At 42.9% G+C, this 16,377-nt stretch overlaps 1 protein-coding gene across 1 annotated transcript in view; it reads left to right on the forward strand.

The window, feature by feature from the left end:
• Positions 1-1,106: 1,106 nt before the first annotated feature.
• T265_03153 (hypothetical protein) overlaps positions 1,107-16,377 on the forward strand; it is a gene marked incomplete at both ends in the record, with an annotated part of 39,864 nt that continues 24,593 nt past the window's right edge. The window contains 5 exons of the mRNA XM_009167566.1: positions 1,107-1,154; positions 2,733-3,086; positions 11,232-11,417; positions 14,224-14,295; positions 14,995-15,206. Coding sequence (XP_009165830.1) covers positions 1,107-1,154; positions 2,733-3,086; positions 11,232-11,417; positions 14,224-14,295; positions 14,995-15,206 — 872 coding nt within the window. The remainder of the gene's footprint in view (positions 1,155-2,732; positions 3,087-11,231; positions 11,418-14,223; positions 14,296-14,994; positions 15,207-16,377) is intronic.

Consider the following 16,377-nt stretch of genomic DNA (forward strand, 5'->3'; position numbering starts at 1 on the left):
CAATGATCTACATAACACGTAAGATGACGAGGTGGACGAGAGGCTTATGTTTAGGTAAAAAACAAGAAAGATTATCCGGAGGCAAATCCGAAACAACAGAATTGGGAAATCACGTTGTACTCAATGAGCATAGGAGAAATGCATAAACACCACTTGATGTTATACATTTCCTTTTGGAGACGCCTTACAGTGCTTCATAGCCACTTTATTGATGCTCATATTCTCTTCCACATGCACCGCGGCCGCAAATCGGATTTGGCTACTCCGTAAAATGAGGGCCCATAAATAAGAGGGTGGTGCAATTTCTGACCAGTTTGGGAAGTCTGCTGATTATGGAGCAGTGTAACCGTGTGTCCCTTCATCACCCAATGAACCAGCAACACCTGTGATGCTTCTGGGAGCCTGTTAGCTTATTTAGATTTCTCGTCCATTATTTTGAGCATCATGCGGCAGCCCATCAGGATACACGAAGGAACCAGTGGGCCATGATGGTGCGCAAGCCAGCAGGGTGATTGACTCTCATACCTCGTTTATTTGGACTTGATGTTTGGATGGATCTTCAAAGAAGAAAACAAGGGAACTTGGGTAAACTGGTGGTACTCAACAACAAAAAATGCTACACTTTACAATCATTTGTGGCCATTTTGGCAACCACTTTGTCCTGTAAATGAAACCAATCTATGCTGGAGAGCTAAAAAGCACCTTACGGCTGTCTCCCCCTGATTTAGGTTTATCAGCGCTGTGAGTTTTACGTAACTCAGGAAGCTTCGAACCCTCGACCTTCCCGCCAGTGGTTAAACACTTGACCGTTTGGCCACGAGAATCATAGTGATGAATCACAGTTGGGCAGGGTTTGGGGCGCCAGGTTTTCACTCACGGGATCCACGTCAGATGGTTACACGGGCGATAACATCCCAGGTGTGATTTTTACCCAATATATCGTCTCACAAATCGTCATAAGCAAGCAAACAAGGGCGCGGAGGGTCTATAGTGCGCATATGGAAACGAATCACCGACACCTTCCTGGGCCCCATAGACACTACCAAGTCTCGGTTCTCTAGAGTTGAAGATGACAGCCTTCAGTCGGAAAACTACAAGCGTCGACTATGATCCCCTGTGACGAATCCGAATGCGGCACGCAGCTTGAGCAAGGCGTAAGTACATTAGTAGCGTGGACTTTGTGTCTGTTGGGAGACTACCGATCTTGTGAGAACCCGTCTAATAAATCACACGGATAACTAAAAGAACGCATGTCACTCTTGTAGCTCTATGGCTCGAAATTTGCAGTCTGAGTAAAAATCCAGCCTCACGAATACCGAGCAGCACCGATTCTGTGCCTCAGTTTGGTGTCCGGCCATTCATTTAGAAATAACCACACTTGTCAATACAAAACCATGGGGCTGAGCATTATACTTGTTTCGTAGGTAAGAATCTACGTCCAAAGTACCGGTCGCGTTTGGGCCGCATCCCAACACACTGTTGACCTCTAGAACAACATTGCTGCACAAATAGGACGTCATTCCACGGATCCGGTATGCTTCGCTCGGAACAAATAAACGAAATATGAGAACACAGGAAAAAATATGAGCGCCCAGTTTTCATGCTCTTAGCAGCTTCTTCGGATTCTTTGACTTTTCCTTGGTTTTATTGGCCACATACTGCATTTGTGGTACACCCATAAGTAACGCGAAGTAGCACTGATGCTTTTGCGCGCACAAGTACCCCAGTTATCCCTCGTGTGTTCATTTAACGTCTTCTCTAATACCATGAAGTAGAAAACCGTACAGCCACCAACTTCCCCTATCTGAGGCATCTGCAACTGTGAAACTGAGTGTGTTATGAAGATTAAGGAGGGAGATTAGTTTAAACAAAATCGACAGAAGCATCCGAAAGCAATTTGGACTGGGTACTAGATGCAGTGAGGTAAACCATCGGAGGAAGGCTATTTCACGCACCAACTACTCGAAATGAGGAAAACTGTTGCCTTGGTTGGCATATTCAAGAAATGGTCTAACTTGTCAGGAAACCTCCGGTGTTCTGTCGCTGAACTGCTGGTCTATCCGTGCATAAGACATGTCCAAGTAGGCATCGGCTGTCAGGTGCTGGGTGTCTGCAGGCAAATCGTGAATTCGTCAGTCCAGCCTGACGTCCTGGGACAGTTGAAATCACGGGGTGTAACTTGCATAAAATCCGACGTTTTTCGTACGGAAGGGCCCGGCATCGCAAATATCTACATTCGTCTGATGTGTAATGCCTGAGCAAACATACACCGGGGCGCTTACTTACCCAGCGTTTCTTCTCTCACGAACTAGCGACATTCCAGCCATATGAAGAAAGAGGAGTAGCAATGCTCCGTCACCATCATCCAGTACTCAGCCAGAGATATTAGAACCTGAAGATAGCAACATGATCATTCCATCATGTCTCGGTGCCGGGTAACGTAGAAGTGAGCAAAATCAGTGAAACCCTTATGCCGAATCGGCCCTTGCAAGCCCATTGTCATGGCAACTGAGAGAGGGAATTTAAAATAATGCCCCAATAAATAGTTGAAAATGTCTAATAGGTATGTTTAAAGCGGCATCATTATCACCATTACAACAGTTACTACAATACTCTTTGGAAGGAATCACAGGAGACGCTAGCAGGTCTAATAGCGCGTGAACCCGATCCCGAGGCCTTGAAGCCAGAAAAGGCATGTGCGTATTTACCTATGAGTAATTACCAGCAACTAGGACCGGAATAATGCATTTCGGATTCTCGCCCTGATGTATATCAAATATATCCAAGTTCTTCGGAGTATAGAACAGTGTTACGATCAGTTCGTTCACCCACAAAAACGTCGCTTACTGAAACAACTCTTGGAGGCAATAATCGGTCGACTTTTGGAGATCAAGCACGAAATGGTGAAGCTTGAATTGTCTGAGTACCACTATTTTGATGACATTCTTGTGGATCTGAAGCTGACGCCAAATGACGTAGAGATACCTATCCCCAAATACTTCATCTTCGATAATTTTCGCATGCTAAAGGACCGGGAGCACTTTCTTGACCAACTGCTTGGAGGGGGAGAGCCGACCGAGGGAGAGGTATGAGCCATTTTAGCATTTCCATACTTTGGCTGCTTTAACTGAGAGCTCGTGGCCACTATTGAGCTTGTTACGTTCACAATATGGTAGTTCTCTGCAATGGGTTTGGGGTGATTGTGCAAAGCTGAACGTGTCTTATATGGGCTGATGCCAATAACACAAAGTAACAAAAATTCCTCGTTGTATTTCCGCTTGCAAACTGCACCCGTGCAATAAATACCTTATTTTCGAACGTATAGTTATACATCGTCGCTTATGTTGCTTTAGGCATCACTGATTTGTGTCAACAACACTCGCAACACGTGCGTGTAGAAACCGGAATTTATATTTAGAAAAACGTGGCACCTCAGCAAAGACGGTGTACAACTGGATCGAACACCTAAAAACCCTGAATCAGTGCACATAAGCCAAAGTAAGGTTGCATTTGTTATTAAAATTCTGCGGAGCCTTTCATGAACTCCTCATAGGTCACAAAAATAAAAAAATCGAAAATTTGTGGATATGGTGATATTCTCCTATATGCATTTATGATAACAGAAAACTCAGTAAAGCGCCCTTGTGAGTGCATTTCAGTAAAATAGCCGGACTATAGCTAAGAGCATGAACGTCGTAGAATCTACTTTAGGTTCCCCGCACACTTTCATTGAGTATGAACAAAAGAGTGGTAAAAATTCTGTCAATTCAACTTTCGTGGCATCACTGAATATGCCTCTGAGTTATGGGGGTCTGTCGATGGATATTCCACCGTCTGAAGAGCACCGTCATCATCTGTTGCAGAACGGTGAACATGTTGTACGGCGGGGTGACAATAAAAATTCAACTGCACAGATTTGGAAAAGCAAGGGCAAGTTACCTGCGCTGGGAAATCTTCAAATGGATCCACTAGGTACTCAAAACTGCTTCTTCTGGAAGAACAGTAGTGTAAACAATGCAGTCCTCGAATGCCTGAAAAATAGGCTACAGGGTGGCATAACCGGGAAGAGACTGGTAGCTAGATAATTACTTTTGAGATAGCCATTCTAGGGGCAGCTAATTAGTTAGAACAGGCTATTCATCTTGCCATCTGGACAGAGCAGGACTTTGTTGGAAAGGAATTATATAACGCTGTCTTTGATACGGGGGCTAAATGTCTGTAGCAAAGCTACTAATTTTTCCAACTTAGCACTATAGGGGATTAGAAGATTGAGTGTTTAGCCATATCAGAAGCACAACCGCAATCACCGGACAATTTCTATTAGTGATGACATCAGAGGGCCGAACAAACTCTCGTTTAAAAAAATTAACAGAAATCCCTTAAGCAGATTGATTTCAAATGGCAGATCCCTCTAAACAATGCTACATTCTTTGAAGGTATTCAACCATACTGTTTGTTTCATCGCCGCTGCCGAAACCTGACCGCTTCTGAGTCATATAGAAACGCCTGATCTCAATTGGGCCAAAATTTTCTAGTCACCATTTACGGCACAATAGTCAGAATATTCCGATGGATAACGTAAATGAGTGTCACATACAGCTGTTTCAACTGACGGGGCAGCGAAAAGTATATATCGTAAGCCATCAACATTTAGTATATATCTGTACCGGTGTCCGGGAGTGCGACGACATAAAGGACTGTCGGCGCCAACGGTAAATATATTTTACGGTGCATCGGTTAGAACTTATAAGTCTCAAATATCGACCAGAAAAACCCTGGTTGCAATTTCGAAGTTTATCTGAGTAAAAACATAGGCATTTTCATATGGGTTGAATATCAAACAACCTGGAGTGTTAACTTGGATGTAACACTAATAGATAATTTGCCGGTGGATGTCGGAGATGACGAGCTACAGACTGGAAGGTAGCAAAATTGTTGAGTAAGAAAGACAAAGATAAAAAATAGGGCCAGAATGCGCCATTTCCAGGGAAAGAACAAAGTGAAAAAACGTCGTACAGACTTGACACGGCATACTTAGATAAAGTAGTGACCAAGAATTTAAAACTGTGACAGACTACAGGCCTAATTAATCTGCTCCATCTGAGTGGATACTGACAGAACACGTCCACAAATAATACTGCTTTTTGTTTGTGACACCGAGCGCATTTTCACCACATAATGAGGCTTGTTACTATAAGATTAGATTTCGTAGCCTGTTTTGAATATTAGATTCCAATTTAGACTGGAGCTGATTTCTTCACGTGGTGGTATTTGTAGTGGTCAGTCCGTGTAGGCACAAAGCAAACAATCAGCACATGTGCTAGTAATCTGAAACTGACAAAAAGCTGACAGTAGAAGAGACTCACACAAAAATCATTGCTGCCTGCTAACAAGTCATTCATGTAGTGGTTGCTCAGGGAGCTGTAAGCGACGCGAAAAAGCTTTTCTGATGTTTAGGTTTAGAGTGCCCAATAAAAAACCCGGTAGATAAACCTCATACGATGGCTAGTTGAAACAGCACGAAGCTTACCCAGTGGAATTCCAAGAAGTATTTTGCAATAACTTTGCGATGTCGATGATTATCTCTTGTAGCTTAATTTAGGGCGTGAAACTGCTTCTTTTGAAATGGTAGAAGATGATCAATCGTTGCCACTTCTTCCGATGGCCAGAATTGGGGGTTACAATAACCCAGCGGAATAAGCCTGTCGAGAATTTTACAAACAACACAGACTAAGCGAGAACAAATGGCCTCAAAACAGTCGAACACTTTACTAGATGTAACCGTATTACGAGGTAGCCTAGGAACAACTGCCTTCTGCGATGGGTGTTAGGGGGTTCCCTCCATGTGGTCAACATGTTTGTATTGTGGAAGCAATGGTTACGTCTTCTTCGAGAAAGGACGGGCTAGTAAACATCGGTCTTTATATCTGCACACTCTGATTGGCCGTTGGTCCATCGTGAGCGCCGGTCTAGAAGTAATGAGTTTCATCACGAGTTTGATATGGATACAAGCGCATCTGCTGCTGGCGGAAGCACCACAAACGAGACGTGCCTTATTCCATGCTTCTCTAGTGTTAGGCTATCCCACTAAGCTTGGCAGAGGGCACTATCCAGTCACCAGCTCTGTGTGAAATCTCTAAGGAAGCCTCATTCCCCATCGCCACGCAGGCGCAGTTACTTTGGAAGTTACTCAGTTAGACCATCATCTGTGGCCTGTGCAACATGAAGGTAAAATTCACCCGGACATTTTTTGTCCAACAATGCCAACACACGAACCCTTTCCGCTCTACAAGCAAGCATCTCTTGGTCATGTGAGTTTTAATTGTCAGATTGATGTACTTTCCAACCCGTTACCGATTAACACTAAACAAAAGAGCACTGCCAAATTTGCGAGACTCCTTCTACCTAAGAGGTTTCATTGTCCCCACTGAATCAAGTGAGCAAAAAGTTGGTGTTTGTCCAGCCTCAAAGCCGCTTAAAACTGCTGTGCGTTTTGTTCACAGAGCACGAAAACTCACGCGTCCTTGTAAATCCATAAGAAGCCAGGACAGAACCGATCCCCACCTCCTACTTCTCTTATGTCTAATGATTCCAAAACGGTGACACATGGTGATGAAAGGGCTTTGAAGGCGTTTAATGAACAGATACCTTTTTAATATCTAGTTAGTCTGCTCATTCAAGATTGGCCCAACTTGAAACAAAAGCCCGTGCGTGTTTAAAGTGTCAGCTTGTGCTCCAAAGGGCTTCGATTTTTACGCTAAAATGGACAACTTCTATTGTTATCTATCTAGGCAGATATATCAGGCAAGAGACACCAACATTGTTGTTTCCAGTGATTATATGAATGCCCAATTAGACCGTGTAGAATCACATTCAGGCATTCGGATTTCAGTCTATACTTACCGCACAGACAACAGAAAGCGACTCCTTCAATTATATAATAATCTCCTACACGAATTCCCGCATCGAATAACCCGGCTCCCATCGACCGCATGTCAACTGTGAATCTTATTGAATATTATGGTTACCAGCCGCCATTGGAGAACCAAAATGCAAGACCAACAATTCTTCTGGGGCACACGATTCGATTTCGATTGCACCATAGCGCAAGTCTCTCTGTCAAGTTGATTTCCTGTAGATCAATACAAGTACGCTAGAAGTGTATCAGTATATCTTCCATTCAGGATGACGATAGCTACAATATGCATAAATTAGGGCAGTATTGGGAAGGATGCGTGGGAACGCGCAAAATAGCTATGCTGTGGCGTTTGAGGTTTTCGTGCAACATCCCCATTATGACCAAATGATCATTGGATATCGTCACGATCAATATTCCAGAGTGATTTAAGCAAAGATATCGTTGCATAGGCCTAGTGTGCTGAAGGTGCTGTCTAGTCTCCACCTTCGAAGATTGACTGAAAATGAGGCGGCAGTTTAAGAAGAACCACGCTGTATTGCGTCCTTCGAAGGGACACGCCGGTCACACATTTACCCTCGTTGAACAGCACCAATGTTTCTGGCCTTTTCTCTTGAAAGCTTCATCTGACCCGTCCGATCAACGGGTAATGTGGTAGTGTCCATGGATCAAAGGTTTTTCTCATAAATATTTGGCTTTCCGTAAACCATTGTGTGCTCTCTGCCACGGAAGTGTAGGTGACTACGGTAAGCTCTTGTCTGAGTTTGCTACATCCAGTGGCATCATAAAAGGCTGTCCCCTTTTACCTTTCCTGTTCAACTTCACCACTCTCATGATCATGGAAGACGGACCATCAGGCTGGAATGCCTGTGGGATCAAAGGGCTATCAGAGTGTTCTCCACATAAACATCCTGTAAGCAGTCCACCTAAAAATTGTTTTATATAGACGCGCAAAGATGCAAACAATAATAGACTGTATAAATAATGCTGTCTCATTCTTCCAAAGTGTAGAGTTTTGCTACAAGGTGATTGGCATCGAGCCCAAACACCATGCCTGCGAATTACTTGAGGTACTATCCAACTCAATCTGCCTGCATAGCTGTCTCAGCCCCTGTGATATAGTTGAAGATGGCATTACCTTCCGGACCAGAAGACCCGGGCGGCTTATGTCAACCTAGACGATCTGTAATAAGAGCCTGTTTGTTTGTGATCTATCTCACAATGTTGTGGTATACACTCCACTGTTATATGATCGATACCAAGAACATAAAGATCGCTAAAAGTGTTGAATGTATGGCCATCGTATTTTTAAAACGTCAACTCAGCAGTACTGAAGGGTTTTGGAAAGCTTTCGGAGACACTCACTTGCCCACGCTAGACCATATTATCACATTTCATAGGGTTATTCACGCACCTTGTGTCACCCGACCGAATCCCTCGTGCAGTCTTCTTCACATGGTCACGTAGAGGGTAGAAACGAGCAACAGTGAGTCAGTCAGTATCTTGACTGTAAAGTATGGAAGCTATTACTAACAAAATCAGCTACGCAGGCCATATCCTTAGCTAGTGACTCCGAGATGGGACACATCAGTGCTTAGAGACACTGACACCCAGTCACTCGATCAGTTGCGCGCATGCGTTAAAGCCGTTGCCTTCAGCAAATAACTTCCCTTTCCGATCTTTGCAATAAAACGTACACTGTCACTCCTGGCTTCAGGTGGCAGCGATATCAGCTACCACGCGCAGTGCTTAGCTTTCCACCCTTGGCCACCTTGGACAATACCCCGCTAACAACACATGCTATTTTTGTTGCAATACCTTTCTTCATCATCCTATATTTCATACATGTTGTGAGGAAGAAAGCGCCATTTACTGCTGCCGCACCACCGCCTAATAAGCTGTACCAGATACTCAGGTTGATGTGCTGTCCCAAAAACCAAGTGTCTCAAGAACTCCCAATGTTCTTCTATATCAGCCCTTCATTACAAATACGACAGGACGAAAGACCATCATGAGTGTATCAGGGGCCAAGCTAGGCCAAGTGCCGTTACCCTCTACGTAATTATGCTTTCGCGCCTCCAGGATTCAGGTAATACTTGAGAAGTAGTTTGGATTTTGGAAGGTTCACAGAATGTGAGCATTACCTGCGCTTATCTGGTAGCACGAAAAAGGTACCTTGTGCACATACGATAACCCTCTTTTAACCTAATACACAGAACGCTCAGACTAACGAAAGGTTCAGAGAAGTGAGCGATCTGAGAAAAATCATTCAATCAACACAAATCTCACCATACTGCTAAGAGGTGGCCATTAAAATTAGCCATCAATAGTTCTCTAAAAATGTGCGACCTCACACAGTCTTCTGTCTTTTAGCGCCACTTGCTTTCAAGTCCCATGGGGGATAAACTAAAATGTAACAGGAAAACCTCTGAATATAAAACGATGGGAGACTGTGAGATAATGCGGTCAGATGGTATAAAATGCCCCTGAATGAGTGTACCACCATTTAACAAAAAGCTGCATAGGTCAAGTCCCAGGCTTCAGTTGAAAGGCAACAGAAAACGGGTTAATATTTTACATAATGTTTTATAACATATGTTGTAATAATATTACGGTATAAGTTATTTAATATTATAGTATATCCTACAACATAAAAACCTATCACAACTCAGTGTTTACTATCGTGACGTTATAGATGACCACTTTGGTTCAGGTGGTCGTAACATGTGAAAGAGTTGAACTACTCGGCTGGAATTTTCCGAGTAGATGACTTAACCGTAATCCGATGTGCGAATAAAAATTGATCAGAAATAAGCTTGAAGTGGCCGACAGTAGGCGAAACTTGAGGAGTTTCTTACAGCTAGAGACTAGAGCTAGAGAGCTAGACCTTACTGAATAAACGGTGCTTATGCTTTTCTGTAGCGTAGGAGAGGGTTTAAATGACGTATTGCCACAGCTTCTGAAGTCTTACTCAAGTGTTTTGATGCATAGGGATTTCAGAGACAGCTACTACCATGGACAGCAAGCAAAATGTGTCTAGCTATGGCAGGCTTAATACGTTGGGATTTATGTTTCTAAAACTGTTTTTGAATGTGCTTGGGCTCAAGAGCCTGATTATACCGTCAAACTGGTAGGTCAGGTTTGAGTTAGTGGACAAAGGCACACAATCTCTCCTTGGTATGATACGTGAGCAAGGAGTTTCATCATACCAAAGTTTACATTCAGTGGACAGCTTTGTAATTCCGTCTGATTCATTGTAATGACTCTTAATAAGGATCTTGACCAAACAGCGAGTCAAATGATACCGTTTTCCTTGGTACGCGTAAAAATAGCTTAGAATATCTTAGGGATTTAGAATAACTGCCAGTGAGGCTTGGCGAATAGGTGGTTCCACGTTCACCGTCCAGGGTTCTAATTCACCTGTGGGCTGCAGATGAGTGCTGGCTGGTGGCCAAGACATTTGTTGCTCAAAGTATTCAGCCCACCGGTCAAGGCGTTCCTCCTTATTAGAGATGGTCGTTCCATTCTGATGCTTGATGCTTTCACTCACAGGTGGTTTCCGGGGAGGTACGCGTAAAAATAGCTTAGAATATCTTAGAGATTTAGAATAACTGCCAGTGAGGCTTGGCGAATTAATTTCAGACTTATTAATAAGCCGTGGACAGTGATCCACATTCCGCTGCTTGAGTGTTTTGAAGCCAGTGGAAGCTAACTTCTGGAATTGAGAAGAGGATTGACTAATGCCAATACGGTGGAAAGATTTCGAGAAAACATCGGGTTAAATTCTAAGGGTAAGAGTCTAACCACAATTTCATCTTTGGCTATATGAATTTCATAACTTGATAACCGTTTTTCACTTATAATAAAGTAAGCACCATATACATTTCCATCAGGACACCTCTATAAACTGAAAATTGATAATGTCTCTGGTAATTTACTCGAAATTAAACCGTTGGTCACGTATCGCTTTTCGTTTAGTTTCTACGAATGTGAGAATGGCCTTTAGAAAATCGATCATGTTGCAGCGTTACAGTTATTTCCTTTCCACAAAGAACAAGATAGTTTTCTGGGAAGGACTCTTTAGAAGGATACATTTTATGTCGTCTAGATAGCCTACATTAACTTCAAGAATGAAAACTGGTTGTATTGTAAGCAAGGAAAACCTCACAAAAACTTGCTCAAAGGAATCCCATCTGCTAAATCATGACATATTCATTCTGTGGTACAGTTTAGCGGCACAAATGACATTTTCTGTGCGACTCCAGGTTTATTGCACCTTTTTCGGTAGTTAAATATGATCGTTCAATACCTTCAGGAACACGAACCTCCAATGACAAGAGACGAGGCAGTGCGACTCATTCAGCGCCACGAACGTGCTCGTCAAGGTCGATTGCGTGCAAAGTTTATGCGTGAAATTCGAAGACAAGAAGAATCGGGCAAAACGACCGAGAAAATTCAGAAGACTATGAATCCACAGGATGCCGTCATTCTTTTGCAAACTGTAAGTTCGGGGGGTTGTATTTCGCTTGAGGCTAATTTAATTTGTCTAATAGTCTATCGCACGCAGCTCCAGTGGTGCCTATTCCACTTATTATGAGACGGCCTAGTGGGGAGAATGTTTTTAAAAGTTACGGGATCACATTATGAACGTTTTCTGCTGATAATCAGACGAATGCAGTGCAACTCGAATTGGTCACAAGACTGTATATCCGCACACCTTGTAAGGATTGAGTTGGTGGTATAAAACGACTGCAGGCCTCAGACAAGAATTCCGACTACTGAATTGTGAAATATGAACTGCACTTTATCGGTACATATCACGTCACTACTGGAGACAAGACCACTGTGTTTTCATCTATTACTACGTGGAATTTAAAACAGATGCGGGAAATCCTTCGTACCCCTTCATCTACGGGCCGGAAAACCAGCGATTGAAGACTTCATCAACAGTGATGTCCTGAAGAAATATTTAATTCGCTCTGTAGGCTTAGGCAACCTGACAGGCCCCCTTTGGGTGGCATGACAACTAGGCATCAGGAGTCTTATAGCTTAACGGCTAAATTTTGGGTATCTTTTGAATCCACTGGCATCTAAATCATCCTACCGATTGATCCCTATCAAACTCCGTATTTTGTTTCCAAAACAAGAGCCAAAACTAGTAAGTTCCATATGTTTTCAGATGGGTGCTTTCCTGTCCAGAGAAGCCTCAACATAATTTTAGCGAGCTTTTTCTAAACTTCAATATCCAACTTTATGGGTTAAACCTTTCAGAGTACGGTAGCTGCTAGCATTTTAAATATGCTTAGGGGCCACCCTCAGGGTTGTAATACCTCAAAAACCTCTGTCTACTATACTGTGAACTATAGGTTTCTCTTTTCTATGCGAACGTTAAGTAACCTTTCTCTAGTCCATTAGAACTTGTCACTATCTCAACCCAAATTATACAAAATCGTAACTGTTTATGACGAATGCAAAGCCTGAGATAGAACTGCTCAAATGCTGCTTGAAATCAGCAGCGAATTTAAGGCATTCTTCATCATCATCAGAAGGGGGTTGTAAGCAGGCCACCGGGAGCACAAGTTGTGAAAGTTGAGGCCTTGGTTGATATTTGCTGGAGATAAAAAGGTTGACACAATATGTTAGAGTTGGACAAGGCTGGCTTTCTGGAATGTATACTTTCAAACTACCCTACTGCTGTCCAATGGAAGTAAAGTTAGAATGGTATCTCTTCAAAGAATGTGTCTTCACTATCCTCAAAACACCACTTCCGATGTTCTTGTGACGCAGAATACCATGCGAGCAAAGGCCAGAGTGGGAACTCCATGCAGCGGGTCTCTTACATCTGTTAGGCGTATGAATAATGGTATGAATAGAGAGCTGTTCCCTGCAACTGGTTGGACGTCCTATAAAAAAATTTCATTTATATGGTCCTCAACTATCATTTTTCTTCCGCAAGGATCGTTTTCAAAAACAAGCCACTTGTGGTTGATCTGTGAGTTCTTCTAACGTTTGAGTCCCTCATAGAACAATCCAACTGTCTAAACAGACCGCCTTTTGTGAGTCTTCGAGTTGGGACTATGTTTCGTGGCTCTAAGGAGACCATTCGAAAAGCTACATCGGAACGGATCACTTTTGGAGGTCTGTCTCTTTAAAAGGACTCAATTGTGCACTGATTCTCTTCGGAAGAACTACTTTAAAGAACTGAATGAAAGCACCTCATTCTGCCGGTTGTTTTTTGTGGCATAGAGTTTACCTCTGAAATATGTCTCATGGACAAAAAAGTTGGATTATTTTTTCGTCTGCTTTTTGTTCAGGGTGGTCTCTTCAGAGACGGACGCCCGCAGAGAGGTGAAAATATTTATAGTAAATTTGCACATAAGTTTGAAACCTGGTGTGATTCAAGTTGGCGTTTGTAAGGCGACGTCTTTTTAAACAAGTTTGGCAGAGTTTCACGATGGTGGCGATTCCCGTGGACGAAAGAGTCTGTCTGGATAAGAAGCGTTTGAGAGGTTGCACGCGTCACAAAAGGGAGCCATACTACTGATACACTACTTCTGTACATCATTGTATTTTTATTAAATTTTGAGGTAGTTACAATATTATTTGCTAGTACGGTTGACAGAACGTGTTTAATGAACTTTATTTCTGCATATGCATTGTTAGCAGTGTGGAGATATTCGGAAAATTTTAAAGGAGATTTCATCCCGTACATGGGGCCAATCTATGCCAAGAAGCACTGAAAAGCATCGAAAAGTACTTCATAGCTGTTTCATATTTATTGAGAATCATCAGCAGTGCGCATCCCACGAATCTCCAGGGGGCGTCGAATCCGCGATCTCCTCGCTAGTAGTTTGAACATAAACTTTTGTCTATACGCGGCTTCTCGACAGTGTGATCAGCGCGCACTCAGACAGGACATAACCCCATTCATCCCTCAACCAGAGAGGCCACACCACGTGGTCACGTAGTGACTGGCTCATCAAATGATGACTTCTCAGATGTAGGTTTCACTCGCCTTGTGGCATTATTCTTCCTCTGAACCACTTATAAACTGAGGAGGAGATTGGGTTATTCTCAATGAAGATTTCGTCTGTGGGCTTCGTGAGATGCGCAATGCCGATGAATTCCACTAAGGCTGTGCAGTACTTCTCGGACTTTCGGCATAGATTTGCTCCTGTTTCTGCATATTTCTCTTCAAAGATTAGGACTTGAAATTTCCGTTCGTTTTAATGTTAAAATTATAGCAGCTTGTGGCTTTTTGAGTATGCCAACGACTTAAGTGCTTAGTTTGTTTTTGTTCCATTCAGCTATGGAGAGGAGTTCTAGCGCGGCGACAAGTGCGCAAACTTAGACATGAAGAGCTTGTTTGGTTGGGAATGGTAAGTGTGCGTTTTTCATTCGCCACTGTCACGTGGTTTGTTGTTAAGTCTATGAGAAATCGTCGAAAACCAGCTATTTTTAATTACTTGGTTTGGTTCCATTTTAAAGGCCAAACAGTTGGGGCGGGAAGCAGCCTGCTAGTCTGTTTAGAATTCAGCAAATGGTCCAAAGTCACAAAGATTGCAAAAGTGATCATAACCTCAGCTCACCTCAGCTCGGTCATATAGGTACACTTTGTTTCATTTGGACATCAGCTTGGTTGGCAAGTGGGGACAGGAGACTAGCTACTTGAATAGGACGTCATTTATTATGTAATCCTTAAATTTTTCCAATAGAGCTATTTCGCCGGGTCATCATAAGAGATATCCTTGTTCAATAACGTCACTGGGCGCGTCGAGCCTCAATTCATACGGGAACAAGCATTCAAGCAGTAATGAACAAATTGTAATTTCCCATTTTAGTATTTGCAGAGAAGATTAGTATTCCACAAAAGCAGGATAAAAACTTGTAGATATACAAGTACCGTCCACAGGAACTGTGTTTTGCTTTCCCATTCCTTTTTCTGTTGACCTGCTGCGCGATCAGTCTACCTACAAGCGTAACGTCCATGAGCTTAAATCGTCTAGTCTCATCAAATTGAGAGAAGCTGTTTTCCGGAAGCTATACTAACCCCTGTGTCATCCAAATGTTGGCCTCAGATCCCGGGCAACCTGAACTTGCTGCTACATAAATCCAACGTGGTCAAACTTGCACAGCGTGTGGAGGCAGTGCGAAGGGTGACTCAGAGTATTTTCGAACAGGAATACCAAGATGCCCTCATCAAAGTGAAAGAGAAAATACGAGAGAGTGAAGGAAATGACATGCGGGAGATGATGCAAGATCAAATTCGTCAGTGGTTCGTTGAATGCAGGTAAGTATGTGGCGTCCAGTTAGGTGGCAGTACAACACAATGGTCTCCCCACCTAGAACATCACCACGACCGAAAAACATCTTTTTTATTCTGAAGGTTACGGCAGCGAAGCATCGGTGTTGAACACTGATATCATGCTGTCAATGATGGTGATAATATTCTGAAGGTGGACCTACTCTAAGGCGAGAAGAAGAGAATGTCCAACAAAGTGGTGACCTCTGGGTGGTGAACATTTTGCTCATTACTTCTACTGAATGATCAATTTTAATCGGGCTGTATTTTCCCCTAAAATACAGAAGGCGGAAAAAATTGGGAAAATTTCACACCAGAAAGGTGGCAGTAGAAGGTCTCCCAGGGTGGCGCGAAATCACCATTTTGATGATCGATGCAGTGAGGTCATGAGAGTAATTGGTATTAGACAGAATGTAAACAAAAAGCATGAAAAAGCTGACTGGATAAGTCGCAAATGATGGATGGACGGATTTCGAACTTGGGTAACTCGCACCAAAGTACACATTTTTTTGCGCAACACGAGTTTTTACCACAATGTCTTTCGAACATTACACACATTCCTAGATAAAACAGATAAGCATCCAGAAGACAGGTGATAGCATGTCATCGGTTTTCATAAAGAAAGCTACTAAAAAGGTTGCTGAAAACTCTTCGACAGCCCACTACCGGTTTCATCCTTCTTGGGACTCGTCAGGTAGGCGCAGTCCCCAAGTTTCCGTCAACCTTATGTTCTACTTGAACCCAAATTGGACTGTTTTTGAGAAATGCACTCATCTGCAGACCAGTTTGGCTTTCATGAGAGATTCGACTGAATCTCTCGTTTATGATGTGTGATCAGTTCCTTCATTGTAATCGGTCGCACGCATAAAACAGTGTACATTCATAGACTACACAGATTCTTACAGACCCAGCTGAGAGGGTCGATGAGGCAACAGGCTTTACCTTCATAATTGCTGAAGTTAAAAAAAACTAATCAGCGATGGGATGTGACCGTTACCCAAAAGGTATGAGACAACTTTTTTGACAAATAAGTGCTTTGACCCAAGCCAAGTAAATCCTAAACAATCGTACAGTTCAAGGCGACATCCAGAATATAGGCAGGACTTAACTGAAGTCAGACTCTAACTCAGGTAGCAAGATTAATCTCGCAGCTTCAGAG

The sequence above is a fragment of the Opisthorchis viverrini genome (assembly GCF_000715545.1).
Source record: "Opisthorchis viverrini unplaced genomic scaffold opera_v5_43, whole genome shotgun sequence".
In the NCBI taxonomy this organism is placed as follows: Eukaryota; Metazoa; Platyhelminthes; class Trematoda; order Opisthorchiida; family Opisthorchiidae; genus Opisthorchis; species Opisthorchis viverrini.